The following is an 18768-nucleotide window of genomic DNA, read 5'->3' on the forward strand; positions in this document are numbered from 1 at the left end:
GAAGGCACAAGCAGTTAACCAGATTCTACCAAATGTGCAAACATTTCTTAGGAAGAAGATACACACACATACACACATTAGTCTCTACCCTGTTCTTGTGGCTCAGAGAAGCCACGTCGTCCTTCGGCCCTTCTCAGAGCTTACTCATCCAACAGTGGTATAGCCTGTACCATCTCCCAGACCTCCCACCCATCTCCACGCCCCGTTCCACCAATGAAAGCCATTTTCTAACATTCCTTATTATGCTTTTATCAGATCTTCTAGTGTAGATTTTGATAAAGTTTTTTTAAAGTGACAGGTATCTCTGAATGTTGATTCCTTGTTAGAATAATTCAGATATAACCAATCACTCCAGGAGTATGATTTTTGATACTCTGAATACTTATTAACCATTTTTAGTGTATAAACTTAGATGATATATATATATATATATATATATATATATATATATATGCAGGTGTTGTTTATACTTATCTACTTTAAAAAAATAAATTTTTAAATTAGAAGGGACTATTCATTTTATAGATGAGAAAGTTAAAGTACAGAGATTAGAGATTAAATAGCATATTTAGTGCCAAAGGCAATCTCAGGTTAGGTCACTTTTTGGAAGGGCTAATGGCCTCTCATAACTTCTCTTTTCTGGAATTCCCTGGCTGTCTCATCTCATACTTTTCTTGTATACTAACATTATTTTGCCAGGTTTCACAAAAAAATTAAATTGTTTTAATAATTTAAATGGTCTCACATTGAATGTATAGGGACAATTTATAGATAATTGCGATGTGCTTTCAGAATTTCATGTGATGAAAAATCTAAAATAGCAAAGACGTTTTCCCTATCTATCATACTTGCTGCCCTCCACCAAAAAAAAAAAAAAAAAAAAAGCTCATTCTCAGAATTCAGACTGCAAGTACAGTCGCTTCACTTCCCTGAGCTCTTATCTCTCTGTGAACTCTACCTACTTTCTGGTTCCCGGGGATTCCCGTTTTGCTTCTCTGGAAAGAAATCTGAGGCTTTTGGTGACCCCACTCAGCCACATGTATCCTACAAAAATGCCTGCATCTTAGGGCCAAGTGATGGGGAGGCTCGAAAAAGAAGTGAAGCCATGAGCCTTCCCCCAATCCTGGGACTACCCGCCCCTTCAATCTGTAGGACAGGCCCCCCACTCAGAGTGTTGGCTCCTCCTGCCTTCACTTCTGCTGCTACCAGGAGATTGCTTGTGGCCTGGGAAGTGAAAGAACAGAGAAAAGAAAAACAGAAATAAAGAACAATGAGGTGTTTGACCCACTCTCTCTGATGGTGAGAGTTCCCTTTAAGCCTGTCCTTCCTTGAGGAAGAGCTGAAGGGCTTCTTCTGGGCTCTCTCTGTCAGCCCTCTGATGCCCACTTCCAGGGTCAGGCTGCCCTGAGTTTGGGCCAAGGAAGTACCAGAAGGGAAGATACAGTAAATTCACTACTGGTTTGGCAGCACTTCAGATTCTGGTCACCCTATTCTGCCTGCTGCTGTTCACTTTTCAGTCCACAGATAGCTGCTTCAGGCATTCTCTCCAGGTTTTGCGCTGCATTTACTGGGAGAGGCCAGGTGGAGTATGCTTACTCCATCCTACCTGGAATCACAACCCAAAATAACCCAAGTAATTTTTTTGAGAAGCTGAACTGAATCTAACAATAGGGAGCTAATAAATTATAATAAATTCATTCAATGGAATACTGTGCAACTGTGATAAAGAATGGACTATTCTGTGTGTGCTGATAAGGAGTGGTTGTCAAGATGTGTCGGTAAGTAGCTTATTAGCTTTATGCTTATATATGCATAAAATAATTCCAGGAATATGCAAGAAATTGATAACCATGGTTATTTCTGAAAAAGAAGGACCAGAAACTGAGAGACAGAGGAGTCAGGGAGACTGATGCCTTTGTGCCATCTGTGTGTTATCAACAGTGGTAGACCAGGCTGCTGCGCAGACACTTCAGTGCAGCTAGGCTGGACGACACATTTAGGAGGTCTCCAGTCAAGGGGACAACTGGGGTGCAGCGCAAGCATTTCATTTTATGGACATAGATGGCCTTTTGAGTGTTGACTTAGTCCTGTCCTCAGGCTGAATGCTATAATAGTCAGCAACTCTTAGCTTCTCTGACCCCAACTGCCGGTCTTGGGGCATGCTGCCGTGAGGGACTAGGGAGGCTGCAGGTGGCCTCAGCCGTTCTCATGAGTTCCTTCTTTCTCTAAATTTCTTATCTGTGAGGTCCACTGTGAACTGAAGAAAACAAATTTAGATGAGGGTTAATCTTTGAACCCTGATTACCCTTTGTGGTCTGGGGCAGCCCACTTGATATTATATAATGTTATGATATGTAAATATACTAAAATATTTCTATCTTATATATTATACTATTATATATTTAAAGTAATATATAATAACTTCATACATGTATATATATAATCACATACATATATTTGTATGTGTGTGTTTTAAACATACCATCTTTAAGTATTTACCACTGCCTGATCCCTTTCACATTATCTTAGGCATGTGTTTTTATTCCCAGGCTAATTCACCTAAATAAGATTGATCCACATGCTCCAAATGAAATGCTTTATGGACGAATTGGCTATATCTATGCTCTTCTTTTTGTGAATAAGAATTTTGGAGTGGAAAAGATTCCTCAAAGCCACATTCAGCAGGTACCACGTTTTTGTACTTTTTGTAGTCTTTCTAGGATCCCACTTACTATCTGCCTCAATTATGGCTTCATTTCCTAGTTAGCACATCCCAGGTGCCTGGAAGGTAAGGTGTATCTTAACCTCTGAAGGTCAGGCATGAACCGGGAACCAGGAGCTTCACGTAGATTGCTGTTGGAAACAGAGTGACTCAGAGTAAGAAGTCCAGCTGCTCCATCTGAGAATTTGGAGCCCATGCAAAGCTAAGGGCCAGATTTCCCTTCCTAGGTGCAGGTGTCCCATTTGTGCCTGAAGGAGTTTTGCTTTCCTTTGACAGGTGAATTTTTGTGAGAGGTAGTGAAAAGAGTTCAGAATCTTCTGGAGCGTCCCTCTGTTAGGCAGAATAGCCACATGTGCTTTTCTGACTACAAAATCAAACTGTGCCCATCCGTGGCCATAAGATGGTGTCTAATTTGCCATGTTCCCCAGCACCTCTTAGCAAAAAGTTCTTTACCTCTATTCTGGTTCTTTCCTTATTTCAGTTGGTTTTCTCCCACTAGATTTGTGAAACAGTCTTAACCTCTGGAGAAAACCTAGCTAGAAAGAGAAAGTTCACGGACAAGACTCCACTGATGTATGAATGGTACCAAGAATATTATGTGGGGGCTGCTCATGGCCTGGCAGGAATTTATTACTACCTGATGCAGGTAAGAGGTGATGATGGTGAGACTGAAATGTGCATCCTGACAGTGCCTGCTAGGAGGAGAAGACAGGTGCTCCAGCTCTAGTTTTCATTCTGTCCACAACTGTATCACTCCCCTGGTAATTACATGGCCTAAACAAACAAGAGCAACGTTTGCCGAGGTGCATGTAAAGTGTGCACATGTAAAGGCGCTGCACTTTGAGATGATGCTTGAGTCGTAGATGACCATGCTTGCCTACCTCGTCCAGTTGTGCAGACTACGGTGTTTCGACCTCTTCCTCCATGTGAAGTGCCCTTCTGCTCTGCTCTCTCGGCAGATGCCTCGTGTTAGTATTACTCCACATTATAAGGCACAACCCATGAACAAATTCCAGGAGTAAGAACAAAATCAATAGAAAACCCAAGAGGATATGCTGCCTAAAGCTCACTCAGAGAGCAAAGCTAAGGAGCTTTTTCAATGGATTTTGTAACTTACATGAAAAATAGCTGAATATGCTATGCCCAACAGTATGTTTATGGTATTAAAACTATAGGAAACTTCTCTTACATTCTTAATATTGGCTTAGGAAAATTATTTATATGTATGTAGATAACAATAAATACTGAAAAATAATACATACATAAGGCTCCAAGTGTTAACTGAGAGCCTAATTTTAGTTTGTTCCAGTAGCTGAAAAAAATGGGTAGAATCCAAAACCTCTTAATGACTTTAAACTCCCTTCAGTCATGTTCTCTTTCTGGTTTAAAACTCATCCCTGAGGCTTGGGAAGGTCTGTTTGCTTCAACAGAACTAATAATTCTCTTTCTCATTTTTAGCCCAGCCTTCAAGTGAGCCATGCGAAGTTACACAGTCTGGTCAAGCCCAGTGTAGACTATGTCTGCCAGCTGAAATTCCCTTCTGGCAATTACCCTCCCTGTGTGGGCGATACTCGAGATCTGCTAGTCCACTGGTGCCATGGTTCCCCTGGGGTAATCTACATGCTCCTTCAGGCCTATAAGGTACTACGAATTTTCTCATTTTAGAAATAAATTGGAAAACATAATATAAAATTCTGTAATTCAATTAATTTTTATATAATCCTTGATATATTGAGATATACATATATATATATATATCACTTGTTGGACCTAAAATCACTTTGCTAGATGGATTATAATTCACTCTGACAGTATCCATCTGCACCATAGCAGACATTACTTCATAGAACAGGAGCCTGCCTCGCTGACAAGTAGAGTAGCCAAGATTATAGATAGCATCAGTGGCCAAGCCAAGATAAGTATCCAGGGAGCTTAATTAAAAATAGAAAGAGTTCTCCTAGTGCATTGCTGTGGTCATGTGCTACAGAAAGCAGTTTGGCAGTTCCTCAAAAAATTAAACATTGAATTAACATAGGATCCAGCAATTGCACTCCTAGGTATATGTCCAAAAGAAGTAAAAACAAGGATTCAAACAGATGCCTGTACACCAGTGTTCCATGGCAGCGTTATTCACAGTAGCCAAAAAGTAGAAACAGTCCAAGTGTCCATCAGCAGATGAGTGGACAAAATATGGTGTATATGCAAAATGGAATATTATTCGGCCATGAATAAGAACAAACTTCTGATCCATACTACAATATGCATGAGCCTCAAAAATATTATACCAAGTGAAATAAGCCAGATACAAAAGGACAAATACTGTAATATTCCACTTCTATGATGTGATGTTTAGCATGAGGTATCTAGAACAGGCAAATTCATAGAGAAAGAAAGTAGAATAAAAGTTACTAGAGGCTGGGGGCAGATGGGGAGGTAGATTATTGCTTAATGAGTACAGAGATTCTGGTTTGGATGTTTGGAAAGTTTTGGAAATAAATAGTGATAGTTATACAACACTTTAAATGTAATCAGTGCTACTGAATTGTACACTTTAAATGATTAAAATGATAACTTTTATATTATGTATATTTTACCATAATAAAAAATGCAAATGCCACTTCTTAAAAGCATTCTAATGGAAAAGCCACAATCAAAGAAGAAAAGGTTTTTATTTGAGGGGAATAAATGGAAGTAAGCCAGGTATCTATGGTCATTGATGCCAAATCCACAAATTTTAAATCTATAGACTGTAAATAGGCATCTCATAGTCTAAATAACCTCTTAGTATTTTTGCTTTCAGAAAGTTTTATATATTGGAAACACTTAAAACTGTCTTATTCTACTTAGTTTATAGTGAGATATTAAAAATGTCTACTCAGAGAAAATATTTCTCAAGTCTTTGATCAAAATATAGGAGTCCACAATAGATTGTAAAGGTGTACCTCTTTTTCCAACAAAGTATAATGTTTTTAATCCAATCAGTTTTTATAATCAATTTTATAAACACTTTCTTCTCCAGTATGTAAAGCAAATTCCTAATAGTGAAGGGCATCATGTTACAGAGAAGGCAGTGGAGTGTATTTTGGAAAGTGACTAATGATAACAGCAGATTGCAAGTAAAATAAGGCAACTTCACCAACGACACCCACGTACACCAGCACGCGCGCGCACACACACACACACACACACACACAAAACTCAGACCATGCAGACAAAGCCATGCCCAGTTTCATATTTAAAAACAAATAAAGCAAAGCTAATGAATTACTGCAGTTTGTCCCCACTGATATAATGCATCTCTCTGGCTCTAAACTCCTTATCCTTTCTTGCCAAGCCACCTGCCTCCTTCCTCTCTTACCTTGTCTCTCTTCCTCTCCTATCAGGAAAGAATGTCAGTAGACATTTCTTTTATACCCCCTGTAATAAAACTGTGTCCCTTAACTATGCAGGTGTTCCGAGAGGAACGCTATCTCAACGATGCCTATCAGTGTGCCGAAGTGATCTGGCAGCACGGGCTGCTGAAGAAGGGGTACGGGCTTTGCCACGGCGCTGCAGGGAACGCCTACGCCTTCCTGACGCTGTACAACCTCACACGGGACGCCAAGTACCTGTACAGGGCCTGCAAGGTAGGAGGCAGAAGCACCCAAAAGAAGGCAACTTCGCCCAGGAGGGTGTGGAAGGGTCTCTGATGAATCTGATTTAATTCATTTTTTTTAAACCATAAGTCTATAGAACAAACACAGTTTAAGCAAACCTTCAAAGCTATTCAGTTGAATTAGCTTTTTTTTAAAAAAAAGGATATAATTCTACTCAACAGCGTTTATGGAGATGTAGGGTGGTTTTGTCCCTTTCTTTCTCCTTTGACAACCTTGGACACATGGCTCTCCTTTGACAACCTTGGAGACGTGGCTCAGACAGCTCATTAAATTCCTCCCATGCTTCGTACTCTCTTTTAGTCCAGCTGTTTCTCTGCATTAACCCCTTTCCCTGCTATGGGGATAGTTTTTTACTTTTCAGAGTAATTCTTAGGGACAATCACTCAATTTTTGGGGGTCTGTAGAAGAAATCACTTCAGTAATTTAACTTGGTCTCATTTTCAGTTTGCTGAATGGTGCTTAGATTACGGAGAACACGGATGCAGAACACCAGATACCCCCTTCTCCCTCTTTGAAGGTATTTTTCACACATTGCTTGGTTGCCTTTTAGTATCAACATTTGCTTCTCTGCTTAGGAATTAATGTATTTTTGTATTTTAGTTTTATCAACAAATTAATTTTATAGTTATTTCTTAAACTACTTCTTTATTTCCTAATACGATAACTCAGTATTCACAATCAGTTAGCGCATGGACCACCACAGACCCAGTACTAGGATTCATTATGGTAATTACTGTTTGTAGAGCCAGGGACTTGCTGGGCATTTTGCAGATGTCATCATAAATCATCTTAGCAAAAGCATACATTATTATCCTCATGTCACACAGGTGAGGTTTCTTAGGCTCAGACAGGTAAGTAGGGCCACAGTGAAGGAGCTCACATAATGGTAAACGGCAGGGCTGCGCCTTGAACTTGTCTGGGTCCACTCTCCCTCCTGTCTTCCTCCTGGATAAAGAGGCTGAGCACCTCACTAGTGATCTCCTCTAATGTTGAGCTGCACCGTATATAAATATAAACAGATGCCCACTTCATTCAAATCATTTACATTAATATCGTTCATGCCTCTATGTATCACTTTGTGTAATAACTTGTGCCTGTTTCTTTTCATTCAGGAATGGCTGGAACAATATATTTCCTGGCTGACCTGCTGGTGCCCACAAAAGCCAGGTTCCCTGCATTTGAACTGTAAAAAGAAAGTCCGCCCCCTGCGACTCACTGCATGCGCCTTTCTGTGTATCAGACCTGGGCTAAAGTGTTCATTGCTTTTCAAGGAACAAGAGTCAAACTGTGTACTTGATTTAGTTGATTTTTTCCTCAGAATTTGTCATTAGGTCAGTTCCTTTTTTATCATTTACTTTTACTTTAAAGTATCCAAGGAATGCTTAATTAACTTTAATTTCATTCTTCTCCTAAAGAGAGGATAGGCGATATGTGTACTATTTTGAGGGCATATATGTATCTATTTCAGACCTTTGAGGCAACCGTATTCTTACTTAAGCTTATAAATATAAACGTCTGTCACTATTCTAAAAATGTTTAGAAGAAACTAAATGTAAATGAAGATAAATACGTGATTATTGTTGGATGTTGTCCTCCACTTCTTCTCTTTAGTATTTTTTATGATAGTTTATGACTTTGCTTTTCTCTAGGTGGTTGATTATGAAAGGGGACAAAAATATGACTCTGTGCTTCCAGGGCAAATACTGAAAGAGTTGCCAACTGGGCTAGGGACCTAGACACCATTTTTCAAATTCACAATGCTTATTTAAACTAGAAGTAAACACACTTTTTGAGATTTGCCTCTTTGTTAGCAGAGCATCCAGGCTCTGTAATCCAACATCTTTATCAAAAACTTCTGAAATGTGATGGTCATTGTGAAAATTCTGATTTGAAGATTAGTTCAAGATAAGCTGACAAAAACAGGTTATTGTTTTCTCTAAAATAAGCTAGTGTGTTTTGGAACTACTTACATACATTTATTTGTTCTCTGGAATTAATATAAGATCAGGAAATGAGTTTTCTATGTGTGAATAAGTTGTGACCTAGGATTTGAGTCCACCCTGTCTAACTGACCTTCTAAACTTTGACTTGTGTTAGTTACTAACTTTGCAGTGACTATGCTTTGTAAAATGCTGGCTGCTTGGCACAAGCCCTAAGATATGTCCTGCCTGTCTATCTAGATAACAGTCTTTTCACTAATTAGGAAAGCGTTCTACTTCTGTTTAAAATGGGAGAGGGGTGCTATATAGTCAGTAACCTCAACAAAAACACTGAAGCTTTGATATAAATGCTGTTTATGAGGAGGTATTATCCAGTGATCACACTTAGAACAAATGGATCCTGTCTCTTTGCATATTCTAGGCTTTAACATTCATCCATTTCTGAGCCTTCAGGATTGGGCATTTATGTGGTAGATGAAGAATCCGTGGTGCTTCAAATTCTGTACAAATGTTTTGGCTCATCAGCCCCCATTCCTCCTCCTGCCAATGCTGACTTTCCCAGGCTTGTTTATAGTCTGTGTGTTTTGACTGATTTTGGAACATCTTGCAACTTTAAAAAATGAGGTCTAAGAATTTTAAATGTGCCTATTTTATGGCTCCCTCAGTCACAAAAACATGCTATTTTTATTGGAACTTTGAACCAAATCCCCACTGCGTGTATGCTGGTTCCTGTCGGTAGCAATCCCCTGTTATTTTCCATTTAGCACCAAAATAGCCAATATTGGAAATTGACCCTTTAAAGGCTACCGACAGTAGGATCTAAAACACAGCCCACTGCTCAGTTCCTAGGATTACCTTATTCCTCTGTGACTTGTGCTGGTTGGGGATAACCTTGTGCCTCTCAGATTTCTGAAGTGCTGCTGGTAAGCTGTGTACACGATGTGCCTTTCCCGTGAACATTTAGATCAACGATGTCAGTGTTCACGGTAAAGCTAATTTGCCTTTGGCTGGGGGTCCAACTTGAAAGAATAAAGACCATTGGGTTTAGTAAATTGTCTTACTCTACCATACCTGCACTTTTAGCTAGTATAGTATATAAGGAAAAAAGAGCAAAACATTTTCTCTTAACCAGGGGAAACTGATCACAGTGCTCCAAACATCTTGATTAATTTAGCCCTAGGAAGATACCGAGGTAGGTTGAAGAACATTTTGAGTAAGACTTTTGTTCATATTTGGATTGCAATTTAACTACTGTCATCCATTAACAAATTTATTAATACAAATCCAATTGAGGTTTCTTTTTTTAGCTTTTTATGAGTTATTAAACTGGCAGGATTTTGTATTTGTGCTGTCATTTTATTTATGTTTAAGAGCTAAGAAAGTTGGATAGAATTTTAAACTCAGGCAAAGGCTGTAAAACTCAGACTAATGCCCTAACACCATGATAGAGATGGAAAGAAACTTCTACACTTTCTTACACCAAGAACCTTTCTTAGTTTTGAGAAGAAGTATCATTTTGGTTCTATTTCTCTTACATCATTTTTCCCTCAGATATCTTTTTGGTTAAAAAAAAAAAAACTTTCCCAAAATCGTTTCCCAAAAAATACTCAATAGGTATCTCTCATCTCCATGCAAAGACTAAGTAGCAAAGCTTTAAAACCTTACTGAGCAGTATTCATTTATCCTGTCATGTGTTTCAGTGAACAGCATGATCAATTATTTACATCAGTCCCATTGAGCTTTGGTCCCATCAAGAAGTCTGTAATCCTTAGAGCCATTTGGCTCCCTTTTCATCTCTGATGTCAGTTCCAGTTATTTGGTATTGTGTTGGGTAGAGTATTAGGTAAAAGTGGCCATTTTCTCTCTTTTTACCACTTCCCTGCATAACTGAATTGAGAGATAGACTTTGCTCCTGTGTCCTCAGGTCAGTTTGTGCCTGATCTTATGATGCCCAGCCTTTTTGTATCTGAGTTTGAAATACAAAACGTGAAGAGTAAACATTTATTCATCTACTCCTTTGGCTACTCCAACTCATCTGTAGTCCTTTCACTATTCATACTGAATTCTAATTCCAGTTCTGCTTCCCCGCAGTAGGTCAGAGCACCCCGTTTCTGTATTGTTAAGCTGTAGAAGAGCTGTTGCTCTCCTACAGGTGTAAAGCAAAGTGTTCGGGATGTTCAGGGATCCTACGCCAATGTTACATTGCCATTTATTGGAAAGGGCTGGGATCATATGTATTTCTATGTTCTGTAAAGGATTTAACTTACTGGTTCTCAATAAAATTTTATTAGGACTATCTATTGTCATGTGCTTTTTGTTTGCTCTGGTTTAAGCTTAGGAAATATTTTCCTTCAATGGTAAATGCTGCCTTTTCTCTATACCCTCATTCCCTAGGGTTTCCTCCTGACTTTTTCTTCATTATTGGGTCAATTTTATGAAAGTAAAAATTTATTACAGGAAAATATTTAAAATCTGATTGTTATAGAATTAGGAGGAACCTACCAGGCTTCAAGCAGAGCAGTATATTAACTATCTCATACATATGAGAATCCAGCCTGCGGTTAGTAACAAAGTCTAATTCTAGAAATTAATTTCCCAGCTGACCAATTCTGAAAGGAACTTTGAAAAGAGGGGGAGAGATTAAGTGAGGCATAATCATAAAATGCGTGTGCAGAGGTTAGAAAGGAGTTCTGCCGAACCACCTGGCGTGGCTATGCTGCTGCTTTTCATGACACAGCTGCTTAGTGTCACCAAGCTCACCAAAACTTGTCAAACTATAAAATACTTGTTTTCACATCCAAACTACATTTTGTCCCCTGGTACATAAGATTAAAATGCCCTTCATTTCACCTGCCTATTGCTTGAATGACTCATAATACTAAGAATAAATGCAGTTATTTTTATTTTGCTCTTCTGATTGAATAAAGGTATAGATGGTGGCATCACATCTTTAGATGTGGACAAGGAGGTATGAGAGGACAGTGCTTTGCAGAGGCCACCCAGAGACTCCAAAGTGATGCTTGGAGCATTCCCCCTAACTTTCCACAAGATCACATTTCAGCAGGTAAAGCCAGCGAGATCTGCTTTCTGGTTTACTGTTCCCTGACTCATCTTCCTACTGGAAGAAAAATAATGACAAGCACTTTAAATTGCACCACAATTGTAACCTCATGAGCAAACAAAACTTGAAGACATAATTCATCTCCTGTGACTTACCCATAGTAGTTTGGTTTATTTTTTCCTGAATTTTGCATTAGAAAAGACCTTTGCCTCCCTGCTTCTCCTCATAGTCTCTGAATAGAATAATAATCATTATGTCAGTTGTTTTCCCAAGATAGTTCCCACTGTGGATTCAGTGTTACTAAAAGTCTCATGTATTCTCTACTTTTATAAGTATCATTTAAACTGAGAAAAACCTACAAGTCAGCCTCCTGATAATTTGCTTTCTTATTCTATTTCCCATCCAAATTCCCCCTCTTCCTTCTGAAGCTGAGGGTCAATAAACAAGGCAAGGGAACGCTGGCGTTTTAAAATGGAGAACATGTTGGCGTCACTGGTCCCATAACATAAGCTCTCCAAACACTTTTCCAGAAGCCATGTGCTAGTGCCTCCTCTGGGATTTATCTGACAATTTCATGAATAATAGGAGAAAGCAGCAAACACAATAAGGCAAGAGGTGAAATAATGAGGATAGATGAATGGATCTTAGCAGGACTACTGCTCACAGTCAACCAGTTTAATTTCACATTTCTACATTATGTTAACTTTTCATTCACATGCAAATTATAACCATGGTGACATTGAATCTGCAGCTAATGTTCTATCACTCTACAAATACGCGTCAGGGAAAGCATTTGTGGGGCACTTAGTCATTACGCAGGCAAAGGCAGGGCTCCAGATAAATCAGTTTATAAAGTAGTGTCACAGTTGCCTAATTTCTCTTCTCTAATGGAGCTGGGATATTATGAAAGGTATTTGTAACCAGAGAAATACTGATGTGGTTCAGAGTGAAAGTTGATAATTAATATTGATTGTTCTCTCCAGATTCAGCATTCAGGAATTAACATCACCCCCTTGCTGATATAATCCAAACTGCTGGCACCATCTGACTATATGCTGCAGAGGTGCCATTTTATTTACTCATGCCATGAGCAATGCTTTAAAACCATTCATCCCCCAAATTCTTTAAACACGGGTATGTTGTATGCAAGATGCCTGGTGGGGCATTCTGTGTGCATAAGATATACATCCCTCCTCTGTCAGCTCAGAGTCTGGTGAGGAAGATGGGGAAGAGACAAGCAGTTACAAGGAAATCAGTTCTCCTACTCCTGTTAATCCCCCAGCTAGTCTTTCCCCTGTTCCACAGATTTCAAATGTGTTCAAGCCTCTCCTGTGACCTGTGGTTTCTGTCTATATTTGGAGATATTGGAGTTCAGTACTTCTGCAGGGAGAAGATGTTTTAAAGCCACTCAGCCAGTGCAGAAGCACTCAGGGTTCTTTCATTTGGATCACTTCGGTGTAGGTGGAAGAAAACTTGAGGACAAAAAGTCACTTATCCTCAGTGAACTTCTCAAAAAACCAGCATTAGATTTATGAATGGTTTAGGTTAAATCCATTTTCTTTAGGAATCCTGTAAAAATGCAAATATTTTTGAAGAGATAGCTCAATCAATCTGCTAGAGCACCTTAGTAATTGGCTCATGACCTACACAGCAATTAATTTGAAGGACTTCAAACAATGTTAACGGTGCTGCTAGAATGTGATAGGTACAGCATTTAGCTAGGATTAGGAGTGTAAGGTGACATCTGCTCACAAAAGACTGTTTAAATCTGAAGATAAATATAAATAAGTGATTTCAACGAGATATGGAACCTCAAAAGGACTGGATTTGGGTGAGTAATGAAAAGGGAAAGACAGAAGTGTATGAGAATCAAAGAAACTTGAAAGAAACATTGAGTTTGGGGCTTCTCCACCACATGCGTATACAAATCATTGGGAATCTTGTTAAAATGATTCTAAAATACCAGTCTGATGGGCCTGAGATTCTGCATTTCCAACAAGCTCCCAGACGATGCCCGTGCTGCTGGCCACAGAGCCTTTGGGTACCATGGGACTAGATAATGCATCACAGAATCCCGACTCAGTGCAGAAGGCAGGCAGGCCAAGAGCTGACTGATGAGTTGAAAGGACCAGTTGATGTGTATGATCAAAGAGCACATGCACTAGCAGTGAGAGCATGAAAGAGCTGGAATAATTGAAGTCTGATTTCTGATGTGACACAATTCCAAATAATGTCAAGGCAAAGGTGATCAATTTCATGTGATGGTGATTGCAGCAAGTGAAAGAAATGGACTTGGAACAAATATGTGTTTATAATTTTAAAAATTTTAATGGAAATTTTGCCAAGGACTTGGAATCTTTCCAAGGAATCATAAGCTTCTGGTAATATGAGAATCATATGGAAGATAATCTATACTAAATAATTAATTTGCGTCTTCTAGAATCAAGGTTTGTATGAAGAAAATTAGAGCCTTCTGCCCCTTGTTAAGAATTTACAAGGAGTTATGATTAGCCAGCCAATTTTTAAAGGTGTTTTAAACACAAAAGCAGATCAATCACATTCCTTTCTCCATTTTTTTTAGCGTGTTCTGAGTAGTAAGTGTATACCAGAAGTGTTATTTACCCTTATTTTCCATCATCTGTCATTTGCCATGTTTCCTAAATGAGAATTTCATAAAGTGGTGTGGATCCATAGCGCCTCAGAGGTCATTTATCCAGAGACATGTAAGTGCATAAGAACAAGGCTGAACCAGGAAGCTTGGAAACATCACTAGGAACAGAAAAAATTAGTTCTCAACTCCTAAGCTGAAAGGCTGATACAAGTGAGTGTGGTCATACACTCCTCCTCACATAAGCATATTCCCCAGGTGTTCTGTACCAGAACTGATCCAAGATAAGATGATTCACATAACCAACGCATTTTCTACCACTTATTACAGTGAATGGACAGCAGATTTTATCTTTTACCAGTTCTTACCTGCCAGGTTAAAACCTGAGTTTTGTTCGTATCTTATTGAAATGTATTAACAGACCTTCTGTAGGGTCTGGCCTTGATGGCCTTTTCTTCTGTTTCCTTGAAGAAGCCAAATTCATCATCTTTCTACCTGTCACTTCTCCAGGTTGCTCCTTCAGCTGAATTTCCTAATTCAGTTAATGATGTGACTGACTACTGGGCACTCAAGCCAAAAATTGTGAATTAACATTCTCAGACTGTTGGTTCTCAAAGTGGAGCCTCTGGCCCAGCAACGTTGCTTAGCTTTACCTGGAACTTGTTAGAAATGCAAATTCTAGGGCCCAATCAAGACCAACGAAGTCACCAGTATATAAAGATACACTGGTGTATAAAAGAATCTGCTTTAATAGCCCCAGGTGACTCTGATCACAGTCAAGTTTGAGAACCACTGAATTTAAAGATAACGAGGCTAGTATGATGCATTCTATAGACATTTAAACTTTATCGTTTTCAACCTGCTGTTTTCTTGTTGTAGAACACACGTATATGTAGGCCCATGAAAAATACCTAGGCCCAAGGCACTATGCATTGCCTAATGGATAAAATAGCTCTGCTCTGGTTTATTTCCTCCACAAAGATGTTCTTGGAACAATGGGTACAGCACAGCGGTCCCACTGCTGGAAGAGGAGGTGCTCTGGATAGGATACTTACTGAAATAATCTTTTTAGATATGTGTTTTCCCCCACCAGACCCTCTGTGCCTTAACAAAGGGCCCTGTCCAAGCACTGAACCCACCGTGTATATACAGAGGGTGACACAAAGAGGGCGCTCAGAAAATGTGTGTTAATCCACCAAACCGAATATGGCTCAACCAGCTGGAGAAATGGACTCAGGAAACTTTACTTTGATTTATTACATGCTGATTAACGATCTTATGTTTAGCTTATTTCTGTTTCCTATTTTGTTTAGTACAGCTTTGTTTGATTTGTTTAATTAATAGTAACCAGCTATTTAGTAAAACCTGAACATTTGAGTTGATAATATAATGAAAAATAGATTTTTGTCCAGCAGATGTCAGTAGAGCTCAGTTTAATGATTTCAACTGTTAACGAACTTGACGAATTAATGGAGGTAATGGTGGGGAGAAAATACTTGAAGCGAGAATAGCATTTCTTTGTAGACATTTGAAGAAATGATGTCTACATCAAAAAACCCACATAACCATTCAGGCATCCTGGAAATGCTGCACGTATTAACTTCAAAACATGGTTTCAATGGTAAATGTCTTCTACTTTGAAGTTCAAAGCAGTTTAAACTAGACATGAGATTATTGTTAACCAGAGCCAAAATCATGAGAGATGAGAGGCCTGCAGGGCTGTGTACATAAAATTATTCAAATGTAGGTTATGATGCTGCTTGAGACTTGTTTCTAAAGATTAGACTTTATTTCACATCACCAGTTATTTGGATCACACTTCTTCCTCTAGAGTAATATTAAGCCATACTTTATACGTCTAGAAATATAAAGGTCTTTCCATGGCTTACTTAAAAGGAGAGAGGTCAAAGTAAAAGGGAGCCCGGAGTGTTGTATTTTTTAACAACTGAAGGAAAATTCATTTAAAATTCACTAAACCCAAAAGAAACTAATGAAGCCATCACATGTAAAAATTATTATAATTATCATTTGCATTATTATGCTTTTCTTAGCTCTGAATGTCTAATTTGTTTATACCTAAGAAAGTTAGATCTTCCTGGTGAGCCTAAAGGGCGTGTCATTATCTAGCAGCAGGTCCTGGAACCAAGACTTCTATCTTCTGGCCTCTGACTTTCTTTCCAAGGTCCTATCCCCCTCCAGCCCCCAGGGTTCTCTCTGCATTCCAACTGCACCTTCCTTTCAGTGCCTTGAGGGCAGATACATGAAACCCCACCAAAGGACCTCAGTGGCCTGGATGTCTCCCTGGACTCCCGCAGGCATTGGGCAGAGGAACAGATTTCAGAGGCAGATTAAGAGGCCTTCAGGCGTCTTGCCTCACCTTAACTTGGGCAGGTCCAGTTTAATCGAGTGGCTGTTATGGTAGCTATTCCTATTTCATTGGCTAATCCCAGCCAAAAGTAAATAAAACGGATTTCTTAGTGCTCGGTCCCCTTCAGTACACACACAGACACACACAGAATCAAACTCAGAGCCCTGTCACAATTTTCATATCCTCCTTCACTCTCTCCCACCCCAGTCCCACCAAGCCTCACATCACTATAAGATTCCCAGATGCACCACGTACGACAGATCGGTAGTTTCATAAAAATCACCTTCCTCCGCAGCAGCCCACTTCCTGTACTTCTAAATTACCATGACTTAATAAGGAGAAAGGAAGTTTATATTCTCAGCAATATTAGAGGATAGAAAAAGACATGAAGCAACTGATTTTCATTAATAACTTTGCTGGAAAGTGGCAAGGCAACATCTGGAATCCTTATTACCTATTTGGCATGCTGCTCATCTCCATGGCTAAGATTCAACATGACAAGTTCTGTCAAAAGGAAATAAGCTCCATCTAGTTAAATTAGAACGATTAGGGTCATTTAGATAGAGGAAGTTTAATTTGTATGGATCTAGAAATTTTATACAAACTGGAATAAATACCTAAGTATTTAATCTTCCCTGAAGCTCAATTTAAATTGAAAGAGACGATTGCATAGGTCTATAATGAGATGAGACATATTAGAAATTAATCTAACTATTACTGCACTGTGAGCATGTGGCCCAAGAAATCAAGTAATATTTTACCTGCAGTTTGTACACAATAATAGAAGAAAACGTTCCGCTAGAACTCATTAACCATCCTATTCATTTATGAACTCCTTATATGAAAATGTGAACACCCAGAGTGAACTTGAATTTTTTTCTGCTGCTATTTAAAAATTCTACCAAATTTTGCTGCAAAGTAAGTGTCAACAGAATTCAATCCTAACCTTACCTTCTTCAATAGGGGCGTTAACCTTTCTGGTGTAGGAATGCTTTCACAATCTGTTAAAGACTATGGATCTCTTCTCAGAATAATGTTTTAAATATATAAAATAAAATGTATAGGGCTTTTGTTTTAAACATGTAAATAAGATTTTAATACATAGGATTGCAAAGGAAATCAACTACACTGAAATACAGATATTCAAGTAGTTTTAAATGTGATGTAGTATATGTGCTTCTTTGTTAGGACATCTAATAAAAATCTAGTGATGTGGCTAAAAACTTTATAATTTTGAAGTAGTGATATACAGAAATAACTGCTCGCATGTGGTATAAAAATACAGGTGATTTCTATCAATGATAAAGCCTCAGGAAGCGCAAACAACTGTGTTTCTTGCCTACATTAACAACTGAGAGAAATGCTTAATTTTAGTTAGAACTGAGGGAAGATCAGTATGATTGTCTTCCATCCATGTTTGCAAACCACAAAATCTACTTAACAACCACCAAAGGTTGGTTAAGAACTCCATTTCTGTAGTTAAGTAGTTGGGTATGATGCAGTTAAGACTAAGGATGCTCACTGGAACATGCCGACAGCAAAAATAGGATGCAAAGGGGGACTAGCAGTTTCCTGGTTGACTGAGTAACAGCCTGGGCAGATATGAGGGCTGGATTACCTGTCTTGATCACAGAAGAACTGCTGAATCTGTTTCACTTTGTGCCATGGGGCCGCCAAGGCTGATTCTAATTACCTGATTTAAAGAACTGGTCAAAGACCCTAAGTCATGTAGCTGATTCTATGTCTTAGGGTATTCTCTTATTTAAAATATCCTTTTCACCTGTAATGTAGCAGTAGTGTATCTTGTTCTTGTAAACTATTATCTTCTTTAGTGTAAAGAACATAATACTATCCTTGAAAAGGTCGTGTTTCATTCAACAACATTTATTCAGTGCCAATTCTGTGCTGATGCTATGAGGGCTGAGTGCTAGCTAATGGCTATAACCCTGTCATTTTTTCTGAGGCTGGAATCCTATCCTATGTGTCTTGATTCCCTAAAGAACTAGAGGCAGATTGACCTGGAAGCTTCATGAAGCTTAAACTTCAGAGCTGCTCACTTGCACAGGCCCCACTGAGCACTAGGAGTTGCTGAGAGCTGTAGAATGTTCTGTCTAGGTAAGGGGGAAAGCCAGGTTTCATTCAGAAGCATTTCTACATAAGCAATTCTGATAAACTGCCTAAAGAGAGTTAAGAAAAAAGGGACTTAAATCTCTAAGCCTCAGTAACATGTTATGATTTCTTTTCTCATTCTAAATGAATATTTACTTTTGCACCTAAGTTTGTATTTGTAATTGCCTTTTTGTAAAGGGGGTCCCCCAAATCATAGAAGATTCAGTTCCAACAAACCTGGATATGCTTCTGTGCCTAGCACAGGTGCTCAATAAACATTTCAGTTAAATTATTAGAAAAATAA

At 38.8% G+C, this 18768-nt stretch overlaps 1 protein-coding gene and 1 long non-coding RNA gene across 7 annotated transcripts in view; one reads left to right on the top strand and one right to left on the bottom strand.

Annotated features, from left to right (window-relative positions):
- The window catches only part of LANCL1 (LanC like glutathione S-transferase 1), a 30733-nt gene extending 20119 nt beyond the window's left edge, over positions 1 to 10614 (top strand). For all 5 annotated transcript variants that reach the window (XM_006205254.4, XM_015240104.3, XM_072961339.1 and 2 more), the window contains exons 5-10: positions 2550 to 2685; positions 3222 to 3368; positions 4181 to 4363; positions 6172 to 6348; positions 6823 to 6895; positions 7491 to 10614. In XM_006205254.4, coding sequence (XP_006205316.1) covers positions 2550 to 2685; positions 3222 to 3368; positions 4181 to 4363; positions 6172 to 6348; positions 6823 to 6895; positions 7491 to 7567 — 793 coding nt within the window. In that variant the 3' untranslated portion in view covers positions 7568 to 10614. The remainder of the gene's footprint in view (positions 1 to 2549; positions 2686 to 3221; positions 3369 to 4180; positions 4364 to 6171; positions 6349 to 6822; positions 6896 to 7490) is intronic.
- LOC140696437 (uncharacterized) overlaps positions 1 to 18768 on the bottom strand; it is a 77123-nt gene that overhangs the window by 5866 nt on the left and 52489 nt on the right. The gene's annotated exons all lie outside the window — the stretch shown is intronic.

The sequence above is a fragment of the Vicugna pacos genome, chromosome 5 (assembly GCF_048564905.1).
Source record: "Vicugna pacos chromosome 5, VicPac4, whole genome shotgun sequence".
In the NCBI taxonomy this organism is placed as follows: domain Eukaryota; kingdom Metazoa; phylum Chordata; class Mammalia; order Artiodactyla; family Camelidae; genus Vicugna; species Vicugna pacos.